Genomic DNA, 23,511 nt, shown 5'->3' with positions numbered 1-23,511 from the left:
CTACCGCATTTTTACGCCTGTCCCAAGTCGGGAGCTCCTTGTCTGTCTTTTTTTATTCTTGTGGGTTGTTTTTAATTTTAGTTAATTCAAGGATTTGTATAGTTCATTTATGTGTTTAATTTTTGGAGTTTAGTATGACGTCGATTTTCATTAGTTCATTCACAAACATTCGAAACTCAACTAGACCCAACTCGAATTATTCAGTGCCCTCTATCTACTACTTTTCTCGAGGGTGTGATCGAAGTGATCGTAATATAACGACTGGATTATTCGGGTTAAACTAGACCTAACTAAGGCCGTGTTCACACCAAATGCCTTGTACAGTAAACATGTTTACATTTGGTTTAATGTAATCTACACTAGTTTCACATAAGATTTGTCCACATCTATACACCTTGTTTAGTTACCTGTACATAAGATTTGTTCACACTTGTAAACTAAATGTCATTTCAATGTTCATTACGTAGAACCGAACTCAAATTTCCGAACAACTTTTCTAGCAGTATTAAAGGGAACGACCATTTGACTTTAAAAAAAAAGGGGGAATGGATTTTCCCACAATTTGATTAAAACAAATCGGGTCATACAGATGATTAGTCTGAATCCAAAGTTTCCCCATACATTATAGTGTTAAATATTGAATTGGTACCATCGAAAAAAATTGAATATTAACTTTCGCGCGAGAAAAAAATCGGACTCCGAGTCCCCCCCCCTTTTTTTTTTAAAGTAAAGTGGTTGCTCCTTTAAGAAAGTCATTCTGGATTATTACATTTCTATCTTTTCTGTTTGTTTCAAATAGTATTGCTTCTACAAGTTTTGTTTTTTTTGGCAAAAGGAGAGGGTGATATTTTTTTTTATCTAAAATTGTATTTTAACGGATCTGAGATTCTACACAAACAAACAATTAACCCCACCCTTTTTCAGTAATGCATTTATGAGTGAATCGTTGTTTGAGTAAAGACCAGTGGCAAATATTTCTGTCAGTGCGTACGTCCAGTCGATTCGGGAAGACCTTTTCTAATGAATTATGTGTTTGGCAATGATGATGGATGAGTCTTGATAATGGGTTAATAAGGCTATGTAAAGTGTTTTATAACAAATAAATATATCAAGTTTAGACAAATATTTCTGTAAAGAACTTTATTAATAAGTGTTATAAGTATCAATTTTATATAAAAATCGTTTCTTTTTTACATATAAATGGAAAAATTACAGTTCGGAATGTCTAGTTTTGTGTACACTGAACCTACACAAGGCCTACATTGACTATCGACTGCATGTAGACAAAACATGATTTAAACTACATGTAACGTAAACATTGAATTTTATCAATGGGAACGTAATTATGTTTAGTTTATGTGTGAGTTACACTAACACAACACCGAGTTTGGGTCAATGTGAACACGGCCTAATTCAACAGTGATAAACACAGAGTAGGAATTTTTCTTATTTCGCAAGTTTAATAGAGAGAATCCCAGTGGCGGATCCAGGAATTTTCATAAGTGGGGGCCCACTGACTGACCTTAGAGGGGTCCCGCTCCAGTCACGCTTCAGTGATTCCCTATATAAGCAACCAATTTTTTCCAAAAATGGGGGGGGGGGGCTGCCCACTATAAATCCGCCTCTGAATCCATAGGCATATTATACCAAATATACACGGAACAGAAATTTAATACATTTTATGAACGGAGAACCAGTAATGAACGCAAATAAACAGAAATCCTGACACAAAATTGTTGTGATTTAGGAAAGATTGTAACCCTCCTGTGGGTTTATTGGTCAAGTATTTCCAACAACCGCTGTCAGTAAGCAAATACACGGAAATAATTCAAAACAGAAACAAAATATCTAATAGCGCAAAACATTTGTCAATAAGGAATGTCATGACATCCGAAAGTCAGGTGCTCGTTTAGTTCACTCCTTTTTTATTGTTTGTTTAATCAATTTTTGAAAATATTCGTTCATATTTCAACGTTTCTAAATTTATTTTCACTTAATAAAATACGTTTTTTTTTTTTATGTATAACCCTCTGTATATTCTTATGTGTAGAAATAAGAATGCCCTTATACAAAAGAATAGAAAACAACAAATATAAATAAGTATGGTTATATCGCCAGAATAAGAGTTATACAAGAAAGAAAAAAAATGAAATATGAAAAGAATATTTTCAAATAAAACTTAACCAAAATAAAATGAAAAAAAGGGGGGCACTCAATAAGAGCCTGTGTGTGAAATACTTTATTTTCAATATAATACTTCCATGATAAGATAAAATAGCAACATATGGTATTAATTTGGGATACAGCACTGGAAAGGATTTGTCGTGGCCCCATGGGACGCTTATATACTATGTAAATATTGACACATTTGTGTTTATATGGCAGTTAAGATCATGGAAGTATAAAATGTATTATATAATACTTCCATATTTAGATCGATTATTATGGAGCTTTTCTTAAAAACGATTTCCGATGTATTTTGTCATTTTCATTCATTGTTTATGTTTTGAATAACATTAAAATTTCACGTTGGCATCTATATTCTATTTCAATTTAATTTTTCAGATTATGTAAACATTTTTTTTCATCAATACAATCATTGTGTATTCAATTAATTGATAACAAATTAATGCTATTGTTACTTGAAACTAAATAAGTTTATTAAGACAAAGCCTTTTTTAGAAAAAAAATCCTTTTTCTGTACTTTTCTCAAAGATGTCGACAGAACCACACTACTTAACTTTGATGTTACTTTAAAGACATCTTTGGTATAACAGAAATTAATGTATTGCTTAAAACCTAACTAGATATTTCAAATAATGGATGTCAAAAAAAAGGAAATTCACATCATAAAATGGAGAATTCAACTTATAACACCAACCACAATTCGTCTTTGAATACGGTCAATCCTAGTTGTCTGAATATACGTTGTTTAACAAAAAAATATGAAGTTCCACTTTTAAAAGCATAGGGACACCAGTAAACATTATTTTAAAATGATATTTTTTATACCATTTGATAGGAAAACGTTTTGCCAATATTGTATAACGTATTAATTTAATTTACAATAAAAAATGAATTAAATATGATTTTTTTAGTAGACATGTATACCTCGTATTTGCTATATATTCAACCAGAAGATGAACCAACGTTCAACACGATGAGGACACCAGTAAATTTCAAGATAAAGTGAATTTTATTACACCATTTTAAAGCTAGAAAAATGGTGCAATCTTTATAATTTGTTAATTTTATATGATATCTATAGTATAGGCATATTATTCGTTTATTTAACTAGTGGTCATAATTCCCCGTAGACAATAACGTTAAAAAAAATTCAATGATAACTGCTCTCTGTGGGATAGTTGATAAGGCCATCCAGCTGAGCTGTCCGCAATTCTTGTGTATGCGAATTTGCATATGATAAGGTCCTTTATATACACTCGTTTATGTTATATCGATGTCTGACTCTATCCGTCCCTTTTCAGTTTATCAGAAGTGTAGCATACAAATATTCAGCTAAAACAGACTTGAAATATGCAAATGCGCTGTGTCATCGTCAAACTAGTTACTATCTTATATTTGAAAAGTTCTATATTAACGTGACAGGGGCGGATCCAGCTATTTAAAAAAAGGGGGGTTCCTAACCCAGGACAAATGGGGGTTACAACTACATGTCCCTATTCAAATGCATTGATCGTCCTAAAAAGGGGGGTTCCAACCTCTGGACTCCCGCCCTTTTTTGGATCCGCGCCTGTGTGTCATGTCTAAAGCACATAGAAAATCAACCTGAATGTAAGAGTAGATCTGATTCGTAACTTCGAGACTTTTACAATAAAATTATCCTGCTCAAAATACAACTTATGTGTCTTTAGCTCATGGCTTGTGTTTTCCGCAGTCTTGTCATCCGAGTATATTAAATTGCAATGCGCAAATCAAGTTTATGAAGAAACTGAATAGAGCAAAAGAAAAAAACTACGAAAGAAAAAAACTTGTGATAATGAAGTGCAGATTGGCGGAAATACAAAACGCCGCAAAATAAAAACTATAAAATAAAATATAAGAATTCAAGTTGAGTTTAATTGGTGCCCGTCTTTTTTTTATTTCCGGATTTGTAATCCGTTATTGTTTTTGGTATTATCATATCCTTGCGCATTTTGTTCTGTTGTTTTGTAGACTACTACACACACATGGTTAAATGTAAATAGAAAGTTTTGAATTTTAAGAATATCAATAAATGATATGTAAAAGAAGTTATACGTCAATAAAATTTAAATGGTAACCTTCCAAATAAACAGTTAAAGTCGTTTTATATGTCGCGTAAGATTTTCCTGCAAGCTGTTGCTAGGTCAACGTAAACACGAATAAACATGTGAAACTATATAGTCTAAAATCTATTGTAAATATGAATCACTGCTTCTAGACTAATGTTCGAAGAAGTATAAGGTACACCTTTCCATATATATAAGATTAGAGAATACTGATTTTAACGCAACAATACAATTAATTCCAGTTTAACAAGGTAATATATTTTCATTTTCATCAAGAATCATTGACCGTTTTTCTTGGTCAGTTCGTGAATTCACGACAGTTGATCTGAGGCTGAGTTGGATTCATTCTTGTGTCATAGACAGACAAATACTACAAGAAAAAGTTATGGTGAACTTGAACCAATCGGACACTGTGTTTTATTATATTCACAAGGCACTGGCTACGGTTACATGGAAATGTAACAATAATAAAAATATTATTGTTACATAGGAGACTAAATGCCGGAATTCAAAGTCGGGTAAGGAACCGATTAATTACGAATGTAACAATAATTACTGAGGCTACGGTTACATAGCGTTATTGTTACATGAAAAATAGCAATATACGATGGGTCTATTAAAATGTACTAGATAATAAAAATTAAAGACATTTATTTTATATTTACAATACATACAATTATTAAATATAAATTCTTTAATTATTTATTTGCAATGACATTTTCTACATATCCAGTAAGTGGTTTTTGGAGCATTTCTGAGTCCGACACATTTTTGGTGAAACCACTCCAAGCAGCCATCACACACCAGTGATGCCGCACTGTGAACGTCCGTATCTCGGAGAAAAAGATACATGTCAACTCGTACTTTCGACAACTCGTACTCAGCCAACTCGTACTTTCGGCAACTCGTACTTCTACCAACTCGTACTTCTACTAAGTCGTACCCAATATTTTTTTAGCATTATAATATAAGTTTTCTACGTTTATATCAGTAGATATGGATATTTTAACTCCCTGAAGTATCCCAGTGCACCCTGAGGTAGATCCATAGAATATGAAAAGGATATTTTTTACTGAACATTGCGTTGAACATGTCTTAGTTTTTTCGTGTTAGTAGAAAATATTTAAATACAGCCTTTAAACATAAACCTTAATACACAAATTATTTATTGCAGTTCGCGTGCCGGTGATTAATTGATCATTGATCATTGTTTCACACCTGAAGCATGTCGATTACCAGTTAATCGGCCCTTATTCACACACGAAGCGTGCCATTAATTAACCGTTATCAAAACAACTTCACACCTGATCTAATCTTTCTGCATGTACGTTTGCACTATGTTTTAAAATGTATATTTCATCACAATACTACGTTAAAATAAAAATTAAGCCAATATTTAGAAGAATTACGAGAGGCGTATTAAAAAAAACACTAGTATCACTAATATTTACACACACATTGTAAGACATTTTTACAAGGCTTTGTTGCTATTAATAATAGTAATAAGGGTCCTACAAATACAGCTTTTTGAAATATATACTCTTATTGGCCCCAAACATGGACCAAATAACAGGATTAGGGGAAAATATTATTGAGATACACAATTTATATATCGAAAGTCTGCATGGAACATGTGGAATACAACATAATACTTTTTTCTGTTATATATTTGACTACATAAAAGGATATATATAAAATCACAATTTTATATCAATTTTAAAAAGATAAAAGATATGATAACATTTAGGAAAGGGCCCTTGTTTATTTGCAAATACACAGCACAATTACGATGGTTAAAGAATGTTTAAGGTAGTGGGCTTAATTTCTACAAACAAGTAAAACATAAATCAACTTACCATTTTCACATAGACGATGCTGCCAGTTGTCACATGTGTCACATTGAAGAGCATCTTGTCGAATCGTAACAGTCTTCTTGCATACATTACAACGTGGACGAACCATGATTGCAATTGAAGATGATCATACATTTCACCATAGTTTATATATTTTTTCTCTAAGCTTGGTTTTTACAACGTTTAAGCCATGCATTTCATTCATTTTCTTTTCGATGAGGATGGTGATTGTTTAAGTATAACTCAACGGCCTTTGATGTTCATAGTGCCGCACTTATACCGATTTTTTGTTTTCATTTACTTCTCTCTGTTTATTCTACTTTTAACAAATCCATTCTATTTTTGTAGGTATGTTATCCACTAATGACCACTGATTAGCATATTGTGTACTCATAATTATTTTAATGTGCATATCAAATAAATTGCCGTGCAAACAATTTCAAACAATCAATTCTAAGGAATACTAATGATTATAACGATTAGCATTTTATAAGCTTATTTAAAACAATTATGATTGAATTTTATTAACAATGAAAGTTGTTTTTTTATTTGTATTTTGCTATATAATGATATACGAAAGAAAGTTACAATAACTATGCATATAAACTTGATAAATAATATCAAATAAAACATGGTTACGAGTTGGTAAAAATAGGGTACGAGTTGGTTGAGTACGACTTGCCGAAAGTACGAGTTGTCGTGTACCCCGTATCTCATACTGTACAGTTCCATTCTGCGATATCCCTTTTTGTCACAAAACAAACATTTGATTTTAATTTCACATATAAAAATGTTTTTAATGATCACCATATAGAATGACTTAACTTACATGCGTAATGGGTCTTAGACCATCTGCATTTAAATGATGTAGATGTAGCAAATATGTCGTTGAAAGATGTCAAAAAAGAGTTGGAGACTTGGTCTGTGTCAATTCAAACTTTGAGTTATGAAACGAAATGAATATTTTGACCCATTGATATTCATTTATAGGTTAAAATAACTTACCTTTGGTTTGGACGAGCTCCGTCTGATTTTGAAACGAAATTACGTCCTCCGTGGATACATGTATACCGAAGTTCACAGTATTTTACTTCACAGTTAGCAAACTTTGTTATAGATGAATCAATTGTTTTAGAACTGCGTTTGTAAAGCTGAATGAAATTTGTGTCTTGATATTGTTTCAGTTTTGTTTCAAACGAATCCCAAGTTTTAAATTTTTCACCCACAACAAAATTGGTCACAAGAATCTCTTCATCCATTGTGCATTGAATAATGACAGTAATACGAGTAGGTGTACAGTTAAATACTTAAAGTGGACACTTTTCTCAGCCCGAGTTCTCAACAACAAACCATTGGTCTGTATTTTCGCCTTTGGCACTACTTATCAAAAGTAGTGTCTTTAAAACACCAAAACCATTTATACGTTAGAAAAAACAATTTAAACACAATTTGTTAACGATAATATTTATCATTTATCATTATTACAAGTATTAATTCGTACATATGCAAGATTAAGGCAACAAAACTATACAAGATTTAAGTTTAATGATTGCTGTTTTTCATGTAACAATAACGCCATGTAACCGTAGCCTCAGTAATTATTGTTACATTCGTAATTAATCGGTTCCTTATCCGCCTTTGCATTCCGGCATTTAGTCTCCTATGTAACAATAATAATTTTATTATTGTTACATTTCCATGTAACCATAGCCAGTGCCTATTCACAAAGCTTTGAATTTTCATTTAAAATATTGCTGCAGTATCTTCAATTGTAGAATTTTCTAGAACATTGTCATCACAAACCTAAAATTAGATTGCCTTTGACAATGGACTTTGATAGATATAATCATTGATATTGACCTGTGGTGAATTGTTTACCATTCTTCTTCCAATGCAGTACTAGTGCATTCCTCTAAATGAGTATTATTGCACTATAGTCTATACACCTTATCGCTAGTCCCTACTGACCTGAGAATCTGTCCCGCTTGAACTATTGACTTAGGACATACCATACAACAATCACTTATTCCCCAACCCCTGTTTCATTTGACAATCAATGCATTTGAAAGGGGACATATGGGTTTGACCCCCTCCCCCCATTTTATCATGGTTTGGAAACCCCCTTTTAATAGTGGCTGAATCTATTGATGTCACACTGACTCAAACAACAACAGTGGCTGATATAGGGGTTTGAAACCCCCTCCCTTTTTCTTTGGGGGCATATGGTTGGAACAACCCCCCTTTTAGAAATGGCTGGATCACCCTCCACCATGAACAATTACATGTACTTTTTCTTTGTGTCATCAGAAATTTACAATTTAACTTCAAAAGTTCCAGTATTGGTGGAGATAGGAATAAGGTGATTTACTTGAGTGTGTAAAATTTCCTTTGAAAAAATGAAAAAAAAAAGGTATTGAACTTCAAAATTTAACTATATACATTTACAAATGTAGCTGTTTATGGCAGTGTAACTTTGATAAAATCATTCTAACATTCAAATAGTTCAGTTCTTAGAAGTTCCTTTATGTATTGAATGACAATCTATTAGGTCCATTTGACACACTACATCCCCTTTTCTGTTCATTTGGTACTTGTTAAAATGTACATGTATAATACATGTAATATCAATTGTGACATTAATGTTCAGATTTTATTATGTTTTACTTTATAGAAATTCTATCCTTAAATTTTGTGGTTGAATTCAAAAGTGGTTGTAATTCAAATGGTCCTCAAGCATTTGATATTAAAAAGCAAAAACAAATATCACTTGTACATGTATCTTACTTTTTGTGTAATTAACATTAAACATGTTTAATAGGATGGTAAGAAAGAAACAAAAGTTCTGAAAGTGTATCTGGTCCTGTTACATTATTGACTGTGTTTCATTACAAGTTTTATAAAAAAATTAATTTACTGGAAGTCTTAAAATATTTGCTTTTAAACTTTCCATGATCATGATGATGAAGCAGTAGCCATTGTGTCATCTCTCTGATATATAGGGAAAAAATACTCTCAACTTTTATTAAATCTTTTAAAAAAGTATGGAGAACAAGAAATTTTAAGATGATTCATACATGTTAGTTCAAATTTTATATACAATGTATTGTGTAAAATTTTCATTTATGATTGTAGATGGCAAAAAGAATCAACCAAGAATCATTTGATGATGTTGTCAAAGAAAATATGGGAGAGTTTGGAATGGAGGCACAAGAGGCTATTGATGATGCAGTACAGCAGTTTGAATCACAAGTATGGGTTTATAGATACACTGTTCATGACCTCTAGATGACTTTTGTATTTCGAATCATTAGGTTGCTATTTTCAAATATTTTCTCATTCTGATTCATCTGTTTACATCAATGTATATTTGCTCTAAAATACTAGGTTTGAGATATATTTTCATAAAGTCAACTATATTCAGTGTAGACTTTTCCTTTTGAGGCTTGAAAACAAAATAAACCAACAACAGGTTTATCACTGAAATCATCATTTTTGTCCAAACTGCGACATTTGTTGCAAAAGAAAGACATATTGTAGCTACAATAGCATGTATACTACATTCCGTCGTCAGTGTTGTTGGTAGCATTAGGGGCCTTCACAAAATATTCACTCTCTTAAACTATCCTGGATTTCTACCCAGCTTGGGCAGAAGCTTGTTTATGATCATAAGATAGTAAGATAGTATATACAAAAGAAAATTTTGTAAAGAAAAAAATCTTGTTTATCCGTATTTTACTTATAAAAGGGACTTAGTTTTTCTGTCAGTGAACATTTCATTTACTCTGCTGTTAAAGTTTTTAAATTTTCAATAACTTTCTTGAAATATCCTTGATTTCTACCCAGCTTGGACAGAAGCTTGTTTATGATCATAAGATAGTATATACAAAAGAAAATTTTGTAAAGAAAAAAATCTTGTTTATCCGTAAAAATTCTGTATTTTACTTATAAAAGGGACTTAGTTTTTCTGTCAGTGAACATTTCATTCACTCTGCTGTTAAAGTTTTAAAATTTTCAATAACTTTCTTGAAATATCCTGGATTTCTACCCAACTTGGACAAAAGCTTGTTAATGATCATAAGATAGTATCCAAAAGAAAATTTTGTAAAGAAAAAAATCTTGTTTATCCGTATTTTACTTATAAAATGGACTTTTTCTGCCAGTTAGCATTACATTCACTCTGTGGTTCAAGTTAAAAAAAAAATTAAAAAATTCTTAAGCTATCTTGGATTTGTACCAAACTTGAAGCTTGTTTATGATCAAAAACTAGTATCTAGAAGGAAATTTTGTAAAAATTTATTTCTTGTTTATCATTGTTTATATGAATATTACTTAAAAATGAACTTAGTTTTTCTTCCAGTTAACATTAAATACAGTCTGCAGTTAAAGTTTTTAAAACCTTTATTAGATTCATAAACCATCCTTTTTTACCAATCTTGGACAGAAGCTTTTTACATGTACAATCAAAAGACAGTATCTAAAGGATTTTTTTCTTCATAGACAACAGCAAAAGTAGGCGAAACACTCGGTTCTGCGGAACCCTTACACATTTTTATTATCAAAAATAATGTATACATGTCAATGCAATTTCATGTACAAAATGTACTCATGTATACATAAAGGTCTCCTAAATATTCAAACAAAATATTTCATTTCTTCATGGTACTAAAAACAGTCATTATAAATATTAACAAATTAAATAGAGTAAATATAAAACAATTGCTATGAAATTAATTAAAAAATTGTATGCAAAGTCAAACACAGTACATTGTTCTCTGTTTCAGGGGGTAAATTTGGCCAACATTGTAAAAGATGCCAGTCTGTTCGGTGAGAATGGGGAAAAAGTTGAGCATCCAGTAATCACAGCAATTAACCAGTTAAAGATTTCAGTTGATAACTCTGACAAAGGGGAGATAATCCAGATACTTAAAAAACTTAAGTCCGAATGTGATGTGGATTTAGCCAAAAGATGTATGGCAGGAAATAATGATGCATATACAGTGCTACTCAACGCTGCAATAAAACATAAAAATGATAACGAACTTTTGAAAGAAATTCTTTCAGGGCTGATTTCTTTGACCAATGGTCAGCCAGATGTTTTGGATGAAGCTGGGTGTTCATTTTTGGTAGAAAACTTGACAACCAAAGCAGACGATAAAGACCTTTTAGTTGCAAATTTGAAACTTATTAGAAATACATGTATCAAACATGAATCAAATAGACAATTATATGTTAAAAAGAAAATGATTACTGAATTAGTAAATATATTAATTGAGAAGAAAAAAGAACCAGCCGTTGTTATAGAAGCATGTGGATTATTGAGATGTTTAACCTATGATGATGATGTGCGAGTGCCCTTTGGTTCAGCTCATGAACATGCCAAGATGATAGTCACTGAAGGAAACTGTCTGAAAATGTTACTTGAACTATCCCAAGGTAATTATTCAATGATACACTTGTAAATTTATAAATTTCATATAAAAAGAAAATGATTAAATTGATTTACAAAACATACATCTAGCTATTCTTATAATACGGGTCAAAGGGCCTTTTATTTAGAATTTAGGATTGATAGATTGTAAGTGTAATTGCTGGAATTCAAGAAAATCCATTTTAATCTTCACAAATTTAGGAATTTGGGATTTTATAATATTGTGGTACATTTTGTACATGGGAATGGACACATTATTTTCACAGAAATTTGGGATTTGGTATTTATATTTTCTGGAATTTGAATGTACTTCCATAAAGAGAGAAGCAAGAATATATGAACAAATACATGCAACACTAATTTACCACACGTTTTGCATTTAATTGAATAAGGAATCATTAATCATTTATCCTAATTTTTGTTTTTCAGAATACTCTGATAATACAAGTGTTTTAAAGGAGCTATTTTCAACAATGAGTGTTGTAGTGGTTAGAGATGAATTCTGCAAGGCTGTTATGGATATGGGTGGTTTGGACTTCATTTTAAAGGCTTTACAAAATAATCTAGGAGAAAAGGTAATATTTATCATTTTACCTCAACATTGAACATTATGCATGAAATAGTCATTGCTGCTACAATGAAGGTGTACTGTATCATTGTTACATACATTTTACAGGATTAAACTCTATCAAAGTTTTTCATACCGACCAACATTTCAGAAAGCCCATAGGCTTTTTTATACAACTGCAAAAAATTTTTCATTCCTATAATGATATGATGTCGTCGTCTGCGTTGCTGTCTGAAGACACATTTGGTGTCCGGATAATAACTTTAGTTTGAGTGAATGGATCTCTTTATATGAAATTTTATAAAAAGGTTTAATACATCAAAAGGAAGATTGGGATTGATTTTGGGGATTATGGTCCCTACCATTTTGGAATTAGGGGCCCAAAAGGGGCCCAAAACAAGAATTTTTCTACTTTCAGGAAATGTGTAGGAATTTGGGGCTAAAAAAGGGGCCAAAATAAGCATTTTTTTAGTTTCAGTCAATATCTTGTGTGTTTAAGTGTATAAATCTCTCTGAAATTATACCTCAAGTTTCCATAATTCTAAGGCATGATTATTGGTTGGGTGGTCCTATGGTTCAAATCATCAAGCAACTAGGGACAAAAAAGGGGAAAACAAGGTTTTTTTTTTGATAAATGGACAATTTAGAAAATTTAACCCTTTCATGCCGAATGTATCCTTTTGGCACACCCGCGCGCATGCCGAATGTATCCTTTTGGCACCCCCGTGTAGATGCCGAATGTATCCTTAAGGATACATAGATTTCTATTTTTAGACGGTCACAGTGCAAACAGTAAAAATAACGTTTAAACATGTTTCTTGGCCCCGTTGCTCCATGGATGTTATGATAAACACCAAATGCATTCGATATTTTAGTATCGTGCGTAAAAACACTGTTAAAATATGTTTTTTCAAAGATTGTTGAGAAAAAAAAACCTCGTGAAAAACAAAATGGCGGAATCATAAACAATCGTGGTCAGGAGTTTCATTCCGAGTTGAAACATTGAGAAAACTTAACCTGCGGTCGTGAAAGTCGTTTAAATTGAACAAAAGTAGTGATTGTACGTATATTTTGGAGTTGTGAGAAGGATATTTGTAAAACAACCTGAAATCGAGACTTTGATTGTCGCCATCAGGTGCACGACTGTAAATAATTATTTCTCGTTGCCGTTTGACAGTCAACCTTTCATTACCGATTGAGTCAAGAGTCTTTTATCATCGTTTTAGACACTCTCAGGAGTCTGTAGTGCTACGGGTTTTATTTCTTTTCATTGAAAGGCTGTACTGCAGTATGTAGGTCGACAAAACGAAAGTCCACTTTTATTTTAAATAGAACCGGATATTGACAAAATTGACAGCTGAGTCTATAAATAGTGCGGTTCATAAAAACACGTGTTGTTACATCTCATAGATTTATTATTTTACATAAAAGTGGTTTCGAAAGATGAGACAATATTCTGCAATCTTATTCGTATTTTAATCGAGTGTAAATTATTTTCCATGATGTATCTCGTCTTGTGACAGAGGTTTTTAAAAGTCTTGTTCAGCATACAAAAATTTTAAAAGTTGTTTTGAAAAATAAATAATGTTGACAGAGAGTAAAAAAATCCTGAAAGATGCCAAGATGATTATTTTATGTAACAAATTGTTTTCTTTCTCATTTAAAAAAAAACATTGTCAAAGAAGGGAAGTGAAAAAAATTATATTTGTTTTAGAAGGGAAGGGAATTTTTTTTTTCAGAATTGGAAAGGGGAAAAAAAAAAAAATTTTGCTGGAGGGAAGTGATTTTTTTCCCCAAAGTGAAATAACATAAGGTGTTGTCTGTTGCTTCTGATTAATCTTGAGATGGCATCATTTATTATTGTAAAATAATACTGTTCCTGTATGTTTCTGAAAACAATATAGGGGTTAAATTTTTTGTTTTGGAAATTATGAGGAAGAACTCCCCCTCATGTAGCACACTAACACAAAAGATGAATGACCAGTGCAGCAGTGCCTAAAGTTTATTACAATTTGTAATGCCAATATAAGCAACCATTTTTAACACTAGGAAACATCTTTTTTGTGTTCAAAAAGGGACTTCAAATGGTATATAAATTGCTTCTTCTCTCAGATGCCAAGTCATATACATGTAGTAGTAAGGAGTAAGAGAAAAAACTGATCAAATTGGAAATGGGATAATGGGACCACATTAGGGTCTTGTAGCTGTCACCTTGTAAGTCAGCTTCTTAAATTAACACTGTTTATGGGACTAGTACACATAAGCAGGTATCTTCATACCACATTAATATATAGGCTTATATGTAAGTAACACTTGCTGCTGGATGTAAAAGATTAATTAATAGACTGGTAACAATGGTTATAGTATAACAACCTCACTCAAGTAATTTTTATTCACATTTTGACAAACCATTCCATTAAATAACCTAACAATATAAACAGAAAATAAAAAAAAAATAGTTTCCATTGTCCTCACTCAATTTTAAAATCAAAATTTATGATATGAATCCTCCTATTCAATGAGTATGCAGCATTATAAACTAAAACAAATTTCATAGCTTCCAAATGTTATTACAAACTATATCATGCAGCTCCCTGGTGTAGCTTTCCATCAATGAATTTTAAAACTGCATTTTGCAGTAAAACATGTACATGATGTATTTTAATCCCTTTTTGGCAATAGTTTTCAATGACTTGCATCTGTGTCTACATATCATGAGTTTAAATAAAACAGTACCCAGTAGTTGTCTGCATATATTATCTTCTTTACCTCTACTGAATATGATTAATAAATTTAACTATGATGAGAATAAATTTATAAAATATTAATTGCCAGCTTTTAGTATTTATTTGTGCTGCTTTAACAAACATCAGTTGATGTATTTGTCAATTTTATGTTGTCTTATACATCCTAAATTTTGACTACAAAGTTCAAATTTAATTTCAACAATTTTCAAAAAAAAAAAAAAATTCACTAGGCTCTTTATCTTGAGATACAGCTGAATATTTGCTTATTTGTAGTACATTTATTAATGCTTAAATATTTTTTTATATTATACAACCCCCATGACCCAAATCAAATTTATTGGAAATTTCATGGATTTAGAACTTTAAAAAAAAAATCACTTTTTGGGTTCATTTATTTTATCTATTGGAAAGCTTTATCTCATTCACATGTGGAAGAATTTTAAGGCATTACTGGGGTTAAGTCATAAAGTAATGAAGTTCCATCGATTATTATTGCAGTTAACAATTATTTTTAATTAGTTCAGTACGCGCACATCAACGCTGGGGGTATTATACAACTCGTCTCGAAGAGTTATTGTCCGTTATCGAGCCCGAGTTATCTTTCTTCTTTCGAAACCGTAAACAAATGGCGGCCAAAATCTACGTGAACGACAGTGTCGATTTACAAGTATTATTGACAAGAATACGAAAACGGAAACGGGTTTTGAAAGAAAATAATTCAGTAGCTCATAAAAATAGAATTTTGAAACACACGTGTGTTTAAGAAATGTTGCCGAATGGAAGTGAAAGTGATATACGGTAGGCAATGACAAAAATTATCTTCCGATTCAATCAATCTACGTTTTCGACACGCGTTTTTTTAAGGTAAACTGCTTTTCACTCTATGAAAAGGTTACGGACGCTCAACCTATGATATTTATCTACATTTTATCAAAATTTGACCGCACAACTCGCTACAGTTCCCGAGTTTTCAATGACCAAAACTACGAGATCGTTTTTGCTGAAGCACATGTGAAATTAATCCCGGTCAGGCAAACGGCTCGTGCAAATAAATTTCGGCCAGGGAATCCCGCGAAAAAAATAAATTCAGTAGTGAAAGTGTTAAAAGCAGTGAAGGGGAGGTAATCCAAATATTTGAAGAATACTGTTATATATATTTTTGATTACTTGATTACCTCCCTTACATTGCTTGAAAATTATGTATTAAGGGAGTTCGCTTCTCAGTTTCAAAGTAATTAACTTTTCAAAGCACTAGTTTAAATTGATAGGGAATTGATAAAGGAATTCAAAGAGCAAAAAAAATATATAGGTCACCGTGCTTGTTTTCGAGATATGAGCCATTGAAATTTTGGCGGGAAAAAAATCTCTCTTGACTTTTCATAGCTTTATAATTGACAAGTTGAAGTTCTCAAAAACTGTTAAAAAGTAATTAAAATTTTATAAGACTTTTACAGATGGCTTATCATTATACATGTAAAAGATTTTCAAAAAGAAAAATGGGGGTCACCGGGCAAATTTTTTCAAGGCATTCAAATGGATAAAACCAGAGGATTCCGAAAATCTGACAAAAAATCCAAAACATGACAAGCCAGCTTCCTTAAGAAATGATGATTGGCTTGAGATGTGTAGCTGTAAATTTATTTTTAGAAGTTACTGTTTATTAATATTTATTTTAACCATGATTTTATGTCATTTTATATTATAATATTTTATGATGTATTTAAATGAGTAGTTATTGCTGTAGGGGAAATTCGCCTAATTGCGGACACTTTTTAAAATCTGGAAGTTTGGATACCGTAGAGGCCAATTGCGGACATACTGGTGGTTGCATTGGACAGGAAAGGATAGAGGGGTATCAAACGGACTATTTCCCGCGGTTTTATGTCACCTCTCTTGATTGGTGGATTGAAAATACTTAAAACCCGCGGAAATGCGCAGTCGTGTAAATGCGGACATAGGGAGTTAAAATACGGACACATTGTCGTCAAATTGCGGACACTTATTTTTTTAACTACACTTGCCATTCAAAACGAAATTTCTATGTCTATATATACGATTACCTTTCATGAATATCCTTTCATTGAATCTTAAAGCAGGTCTGAGAATAGGTTTTGCGTGTAAACTTGTAATACACGTGGAAAGGTGAAATAATAATAATCAAAAGTATAAATATCTCAAAAATGTAAATTATTAAATGATATAGCAGGTGCTATTTAGAAGCAGGAGCTATTTTGTGCTGACAAATTCTTTTGTGACTATTGTCTATCAAGATGCTACATATCCATGCAAATATGCATGATGCTTAGGTGATAATTATCGATTTCAAATCGCATGGTATTCGTTTCTATAATTTTTTAGATTCATAATCACTTTAAAATCAAGTAGTTCCAGAGGATAAGACGTCTTTGGGCTTCATATTTATTTGGTGACACTCCTCAATGTGGAGCCCTGTTGATTGTAATTGTATCTTTATTTCCAATTTTTTGTTTTTATTTTATTTTTATTTTATTATTTTGTTATATGTTTTCTGTTTTTTTGGGGTCGTTTTTTTTTAGTATCTTTGAATTTTTCACACCAGCTGTTTTTAGATAAAATGAATAGCGTATGAAGAACATGTGTGGTACCTCGTGCTGGTTCTTATACTATGGTGTTGTTTCATTCATATTTTACGTAGAATAAGACATAGACTTCAGATGAATTATAGGACGAAGCCTTCAAGATTGTTGTGCACATAGTTTGACAATATATGTATAGAAATCGATACAGTTTTGTCTGGTTTTTTTCATACAAAAATATATCAAATTTCATTTAAATAGAAGAAAAGTAAACAGGAATAAACATGGCACATGGTTTAGAATGACAGTAAGTCCCATAGATGGGTTTAGATTAAATTACAAGGCAAGATACAAAATTACTTATCCATCGGCCTGTCTATTCAAGATTCATTCACCAATGTATCTTAAATGTACTTTGATGGATAGTGATCATACACAACCTTTTTAAATACCAATGGAAGAATCTCCATTAATTTCGATTTTCTTGTGGCGCATTTCTATTTTTTTTAAATGACCGATGGTGTCTTTTCTTGACTTAGTCAGTTTCCTTGTTAATGTTTGTTTTCCGATTCATCGGATTTTTTTCATGACAGAGATTGACAGACAGACAGACGAATGAATAAACAATGCCATTAATATTGTACGCTTGCAGGAAGTCAAAAGAGATCATTAAAGCCGATGTAATGGTATTTAATTTGATCATATGTTAAAAAGTTTTATATACTGAATCATTTCTCCAAAAGAATGTCCTTGACATTAATAAGTTCGTATGTCTCTTCTGTATTCATAATGTCCACTCTTTATCTCTTCTACCTAATTGTCTAGCAATAAACACAATGCTGCTGGGTTCATTTTCTTTATCACTTTCAATAATTTCGCATAGTAGTGTTGATACATATACATGTTTTGATCAACATAATTATTTTATGAATAAACAGCAAACAGCATCATTTTCAAACAGCCACTCTATTTGAGAAATTGTTGCAATTAAATTTTGGCAAATATTTTAGGTACATTTGATTTCATTCCATTTGCTCTTGCAAAAAGTCCGAAACATGTAGACATTCTGTAAAGACAGAGAGAGAGAGACTTAAAAACCCAGCTTTGAGCAGGACGTTTTTCAGTTTTTTACCTAGTGAAGATGGGTGCAATTGGGTGTCTATTCTAAACATGCATGTATTTTAAGTCCTTGCCTGACTAATCAGCCCTTACATATTTGATGTGGGGTTCGTGCTGTTTATTCTTTAGTTTTCTATGTTGTGTCATGTGTAGTATTGTTTAGCTGATTGTCTTTTTCATTTTTAGCCATTGCGTGGTTAGCTTATTATCGATTTATGAATTTGAAAAATTCATTTGGTATTTTTTTTTCTTTTTTAATATCCCTCTGGTATCTTTCGTCTCTCTTTAACCTTCAATTGTTAAAAAATGAAATTAGAGTATAGTAAAGTAAAGTTAAAACAGTTAAAGGAAGTATAGATCAAAAAAAATAATTTTCAACTATTTATTTTATTATTGTAGTAAGGTATAAAAATAATGAAAAGTAATATTTCAATATGTATTTTCATTCTATTTGCTTTCGATTTAATCTTTTTTACCCCAAAAACATAAATATAAGGAACAATTGTGAATGCTGACAAAAAAGGGGAAGTAACTTCAGTTGTTTATAACACACAGTGTAATTATCTACGACCTAAAGCTAATTAAGATACTTGTTAATTAACAGTGTGTTTGACACCAAAGCTGCCAAGTGAAGCCATGCACTCAATAGGTCACTTAGTTTGACAGTTTACACAGCTAGCTGAACTTCCTGTTCGTGGAAGAATTACGAATTTGCCGGTTTTTCCAAGGAAATTCACTTATGAAATAAATCTGAAGGCTATTAAAAAATCCATGTGAAAACGGGTCATTTTCGAAATTTCTTCAGGATTATTCAATGACCCGGCGGGTCTCCGGGATGACCCCTCATATGATTGGGAAATTCTCGGGTCAGTTGACAGGTATGCAATTGTAGTAAAAATCAGACTACCAAATGCATAATATTTGTAATATGAAGAATGAAATAAAAACAAATCAACCCAAATCTTTATTGAGATCATATTTATGTATCTGATTCGCATTATTACTGTATATATACAAATGTACAAATGTATATAGATACTAAGATAATTTTGCGTATGTTCCACATCATGGTATCGACATCGCACCACTACACGTGGTGTTCAAAAAATCTCGTGTCCGCATTTCGGCTATCACATTATTTTCGGTAGTGTAAATGCGGACACTTGCTTTTCCATATTTTGTAATCATATTTAGACAAATAAGTAAAAAGAGTAAACAGAAATGTGTTCTTGAATATAATACGCAATGCCTTTTCTTTTCAACAAATGAGATTACCATAATTACATGAATAATTGTGTATTGACTGTGACACGATGACTTCGGATTTTTTTCCAAATTTCCCGGGTTTCGAACATGTTGACATAAGCTATTTATAGCATGTACTTTCAATCACATGGCATGAAAGTAAATCGTAAGTTATGAACATGATATTATCATTGCAACAAAATAAAGCGTCAATAAAAAACAAAACACTTTTTTTCCTATATTTATTTTCTTTATTTTCTTCAAAATTTGATTGAAAAGTGTGAAATTCGTTTTCCGTCCGCATATCGCCGCTGTCCGCAATTAGGCGAATTTCCCCTAAACTCCATAAGAAATTTTGATTGAGATTATTTTTTTAATAAGGAAACGGGGGAGGTAAAAAAAAATGTGGAAGGTGGGTGGGGGTAGGGGTGTAAAATTTTTCTCATTTCAGATTTCAGAAATTAAAAAGAATTTTTCTACATTTTTTTTAGGGGATTAATATTCAACAGCATAGTGTATTGCTTTATAGCAAAAACAAATAGTTTTTAAGTTCATTAGACCACATTCAATCTGTGTCAGAAACCTATGATGTGTCAACTACTTAATCACAAACCAAATTTAGAGCTGAATCCAGCTTCAATGTTGTGTCCATACTTGCCCAAACTGTTCACGGTTCGACCACTGTGGTTGTATAAAGATGTGCCCTGTGGAGCATCTGGTTTTTTTTGGGGGGGAGGGGGGAAATGCTTCTTATAATCCTTCAAAATCTTTAAGGGAACCTTCACATGTATTCTAAAGTATTGTTTTTGCTTCTTCATACTTTTACAATCCCATTGCTATGCTAAAATTGATTATTTTGTTTTAAATTGTGGACAAAACAGCTCTTTCAAAATTTCCGATTGGGAGCTTTCATAGGTGAAGTCCCTATAAAGCAAATAAAGATAATTGGCAGGAATGTTCTTTCTTTTCAATTTGGTACTTTCTTCACTCTTTTAAAGTAACAACTTTATATTTACAAAAACACATATTTATTAAAACGTTTGAGCATTTTAAAATATAATTACTAACCAAAAATTGTTTGTTTCAATTTATTTCTGGAATAAATGCATATGAAAGCATGTTAAAAAGTTTATTTTTGTTTTCAGCAAGGAAATGTATACAGGAATCATATATACATGTATGAATATACAATATTTTTTTTTTTGCAGGGTATTGTTAAACAAGCTCTTGGCTTAGTTAAAGCTTTAGCTGGTAATGATGATGTCAAGGTCGCTGCTGTTTCTAAAGGTGGTATTGAGTTAATCCTAGCAGCCATGACAAAACATCAAGCCAATGCTGCAGTAGCAGACCTTGGATGTGGAACCATTACAAGAGTTGTACTGCGGAATCCTGCAAATTGTGCCAAGGTCATAGAATGTCAAGGTCATCAGGTTATTCTTCAGGCAATGAAAATACATGTCAAGGAAGAACTAGTTCAGGTATATGCTATTCAGTATTATAGTTATCTAATACAAGAGATTCACAACTCACCGAAACCCCGTAATAACTTGTGTATTATATGTCTCTGTCTCCTCTAAGATTTTGACATGTGCTCATTTTTCTCTCTTACTTGACAAAAAGAAAAATTAGTTAAACTAAAAACATGAACTCCAACATACATTTATAACTTCAGAACAGTAAAGTCTCTTATCAAATTGCAAAATCAAAAGCTGAAACAAACGAATGGAAAAAATGGTAGATAAAACATGGTTTTATAGTTGGTTAAAACTCTTGACTTGTATGACAGTCACATAAAATTCCAGTCACAGATACATTGTAATTTTAAGGGAAAATGTTCATTTATCATATGAGTGATACATGTACCTGTTTAGGTCATTGGAAAGTTAGTAAGTTATATAGTCTGACATTTAAAATAACTTCAGGATTATTTACAAACTTTTACATATAACGGAATTTTACAAGTGGGAGGTTTAGCTAGCTATAAAACCAGGTTTAATCCACCATTTTCTACATAAGAAAATGTCTGTACTACATCAGGTACTAGTATATGACAGTTGTTGTCTAATCGTTTGATGTGTTGAGCTTTTGATTTGGCCATTTGATTAGGGACTGCGTTTTGAATTTTCCTCAGAGTTCAGTATTTTTGTCATTTTACTTTCATCTACAAATGTAGATTTTTACTTATGGAAATTGAAATAAAAATCAATATTGAAAAAGAGAAAGAATCAAACCTCTCAACCTATCAAATTTAGAGTGGTTTTTTAATGTCTTGCTAGTAAGTGGCCAGTTCATGCACATGTAGTGTTATCAATGTATATCTTTCCTACATTCTTAAATCCATGACATGTTTGAGCTTTTTCCTATTATGTCTGATGATGAGACTTATTTGTGTATACATCAAATTCAGTTCATTTTAAGAATGTTAAGCTCTTGTTCAGGATTTACTGTACTTGACATACTCAGTTTGATGAACTTGATTAATGAGTGCATGCTTACTTATGCAACATCAACATATCAGTCCATCTACAAACTATAACCCTTGATGTTTAGAGAATAATGCTCTTGTTATACCTCACCTGGGGGCATTATGTTCTCTCTGTCTGTTTATCTGTTGGCTCTCTTGTTCATCCTTTCTTCCATCTGTTTATTTGTCTGGTCCACTTCAGGGTTTAAGTTTTTGGTAAAGGTAGTTTTTGATGAAGTTGAAGTCCAATCAACTTGAAACTTAGAACCCATGTTCTCTGTGATATGATCTTTCTAATTTTAATGCCAAATTTGAGTTTTGCCTCCAATTTCACGGTACAGTAACACTGAACACAGAAAATGATCATGCTATTGAGGCATCAATGTACTATGGACACATTCTTGTTTTATTTTATAACGCTAGCATTTAACTGAATACCGGTACTGTTAATGAGTGATGAAATAATAACACTCCTTCCTTTTTCAGAAACAGGCTTGCATGGCAATAAGAAATCTAGTGGCAAGGACAAGAGAATATTGTGAACCAATCTTGGAATTAGGAGCTGAGGCTTTGATTAACACGGCAAAAACTAATCATAAATCATGTACTGATGAAGCTAAAGCTGCCCTGAGAGATTTAGGATGTCAAGTAGAACTGAATTGTCCGTGGAAAGGAGAAAATGTGCAAATAGCTTACTGATATATATTACTAAAATTATTATCTATTATTTATTTTCAAATATCACTCATTAAAAATAAACAAACACTAAACTCCTGATAGTTTAGAGGATATCTAATGTAATTCTACATTTCTGTCATACATACAAACATAAATAGAATTATTGTCTAAATTGTTTTGTTTCATATTTTTAATGTCACAACTTTTATAACTGACTACATGTGTATGCGTGTTATCTCAATAATCTCATTGTTGAAAGCCTTACAGTGACCTATACATGTTTATAGCTAAAGTTTGCTTCTGGATGAGGATTTTTTCTCGCTGTGTTGAAGACCTGTTGGTGGCCTTTGGTCAATTTTTTTTATTGGCAATCATACTACATCTCATTATTTTGTTATTTATTGTATAAAATTGACAAATACATTACAGTAATGTAGTTAGTGAAATGTTTTTTTCAGGGTTAAAAACTTTTAACATTACCACAAAGGCCATTATTTTGCTTACAATATGAATTAAAAGAGGATATACATTTTTGAGACAGCAACCCAATAAAAAACATAATTAAAAGACTTTTAGACGGCAA

The 23,511-nt window shown here is 31.7% G+C and overlaps 1 protein-coding gene across 1 annotated transcript; it reads left to right on the top strand.

The window, feature by feature from the left end:
* The first annotated feature begins 4,340 nt into the window (after positions 1 to 4,340).
* Positions 4,341 to 23,100, top strand: LOC143072699 (armadillo repeat-containing protein 6-like). Its single transcript, XM_076247777.1, has 6 exons — positions 4,341 to 4,522; positions 9,257 to 9,373; positions 10,906 to 11,557; positions 11,982 to 12,127; positions 20,995 to 21,264; positions 22,737 to 23,100. The coding sequence occupies exons 2-6, from the start codon at positions 9,257 to 9,259 to the stop codon at positions 22,947 to 22,949; spliced, it is 1,398 nt and encodes a 465-aa protein (XP_076103892.1). The 5' UTR covers positions 4,341 to 4,522; the 3' UTR covers positions 22,950 to 23,100.
* The last annotated feature ends 411 nt before the right edge of the window (positions 23,101 to 23,511 follow it).

The sequence above is a fragment of the Mytilus galloprovincialis genome, chromosome 4 (genome assembly GCF_965363235.1).
Source record: "Mytilus galloprovincialis chromosome 4, xbMytGall1.hap1.1, whole genome shotgun sequence".
NCBI lineage: Eukaryota > Metazoa > Mollusca > Bivalvia > Mytilida > Mytilidae > Mytilus > Mytilus galloprovincialis.
The sequence above is the reverse complement of the archived record's forward strand: the minus strand, read 5'-3'. Positions and strand labels throughout refer to the sequence as shown.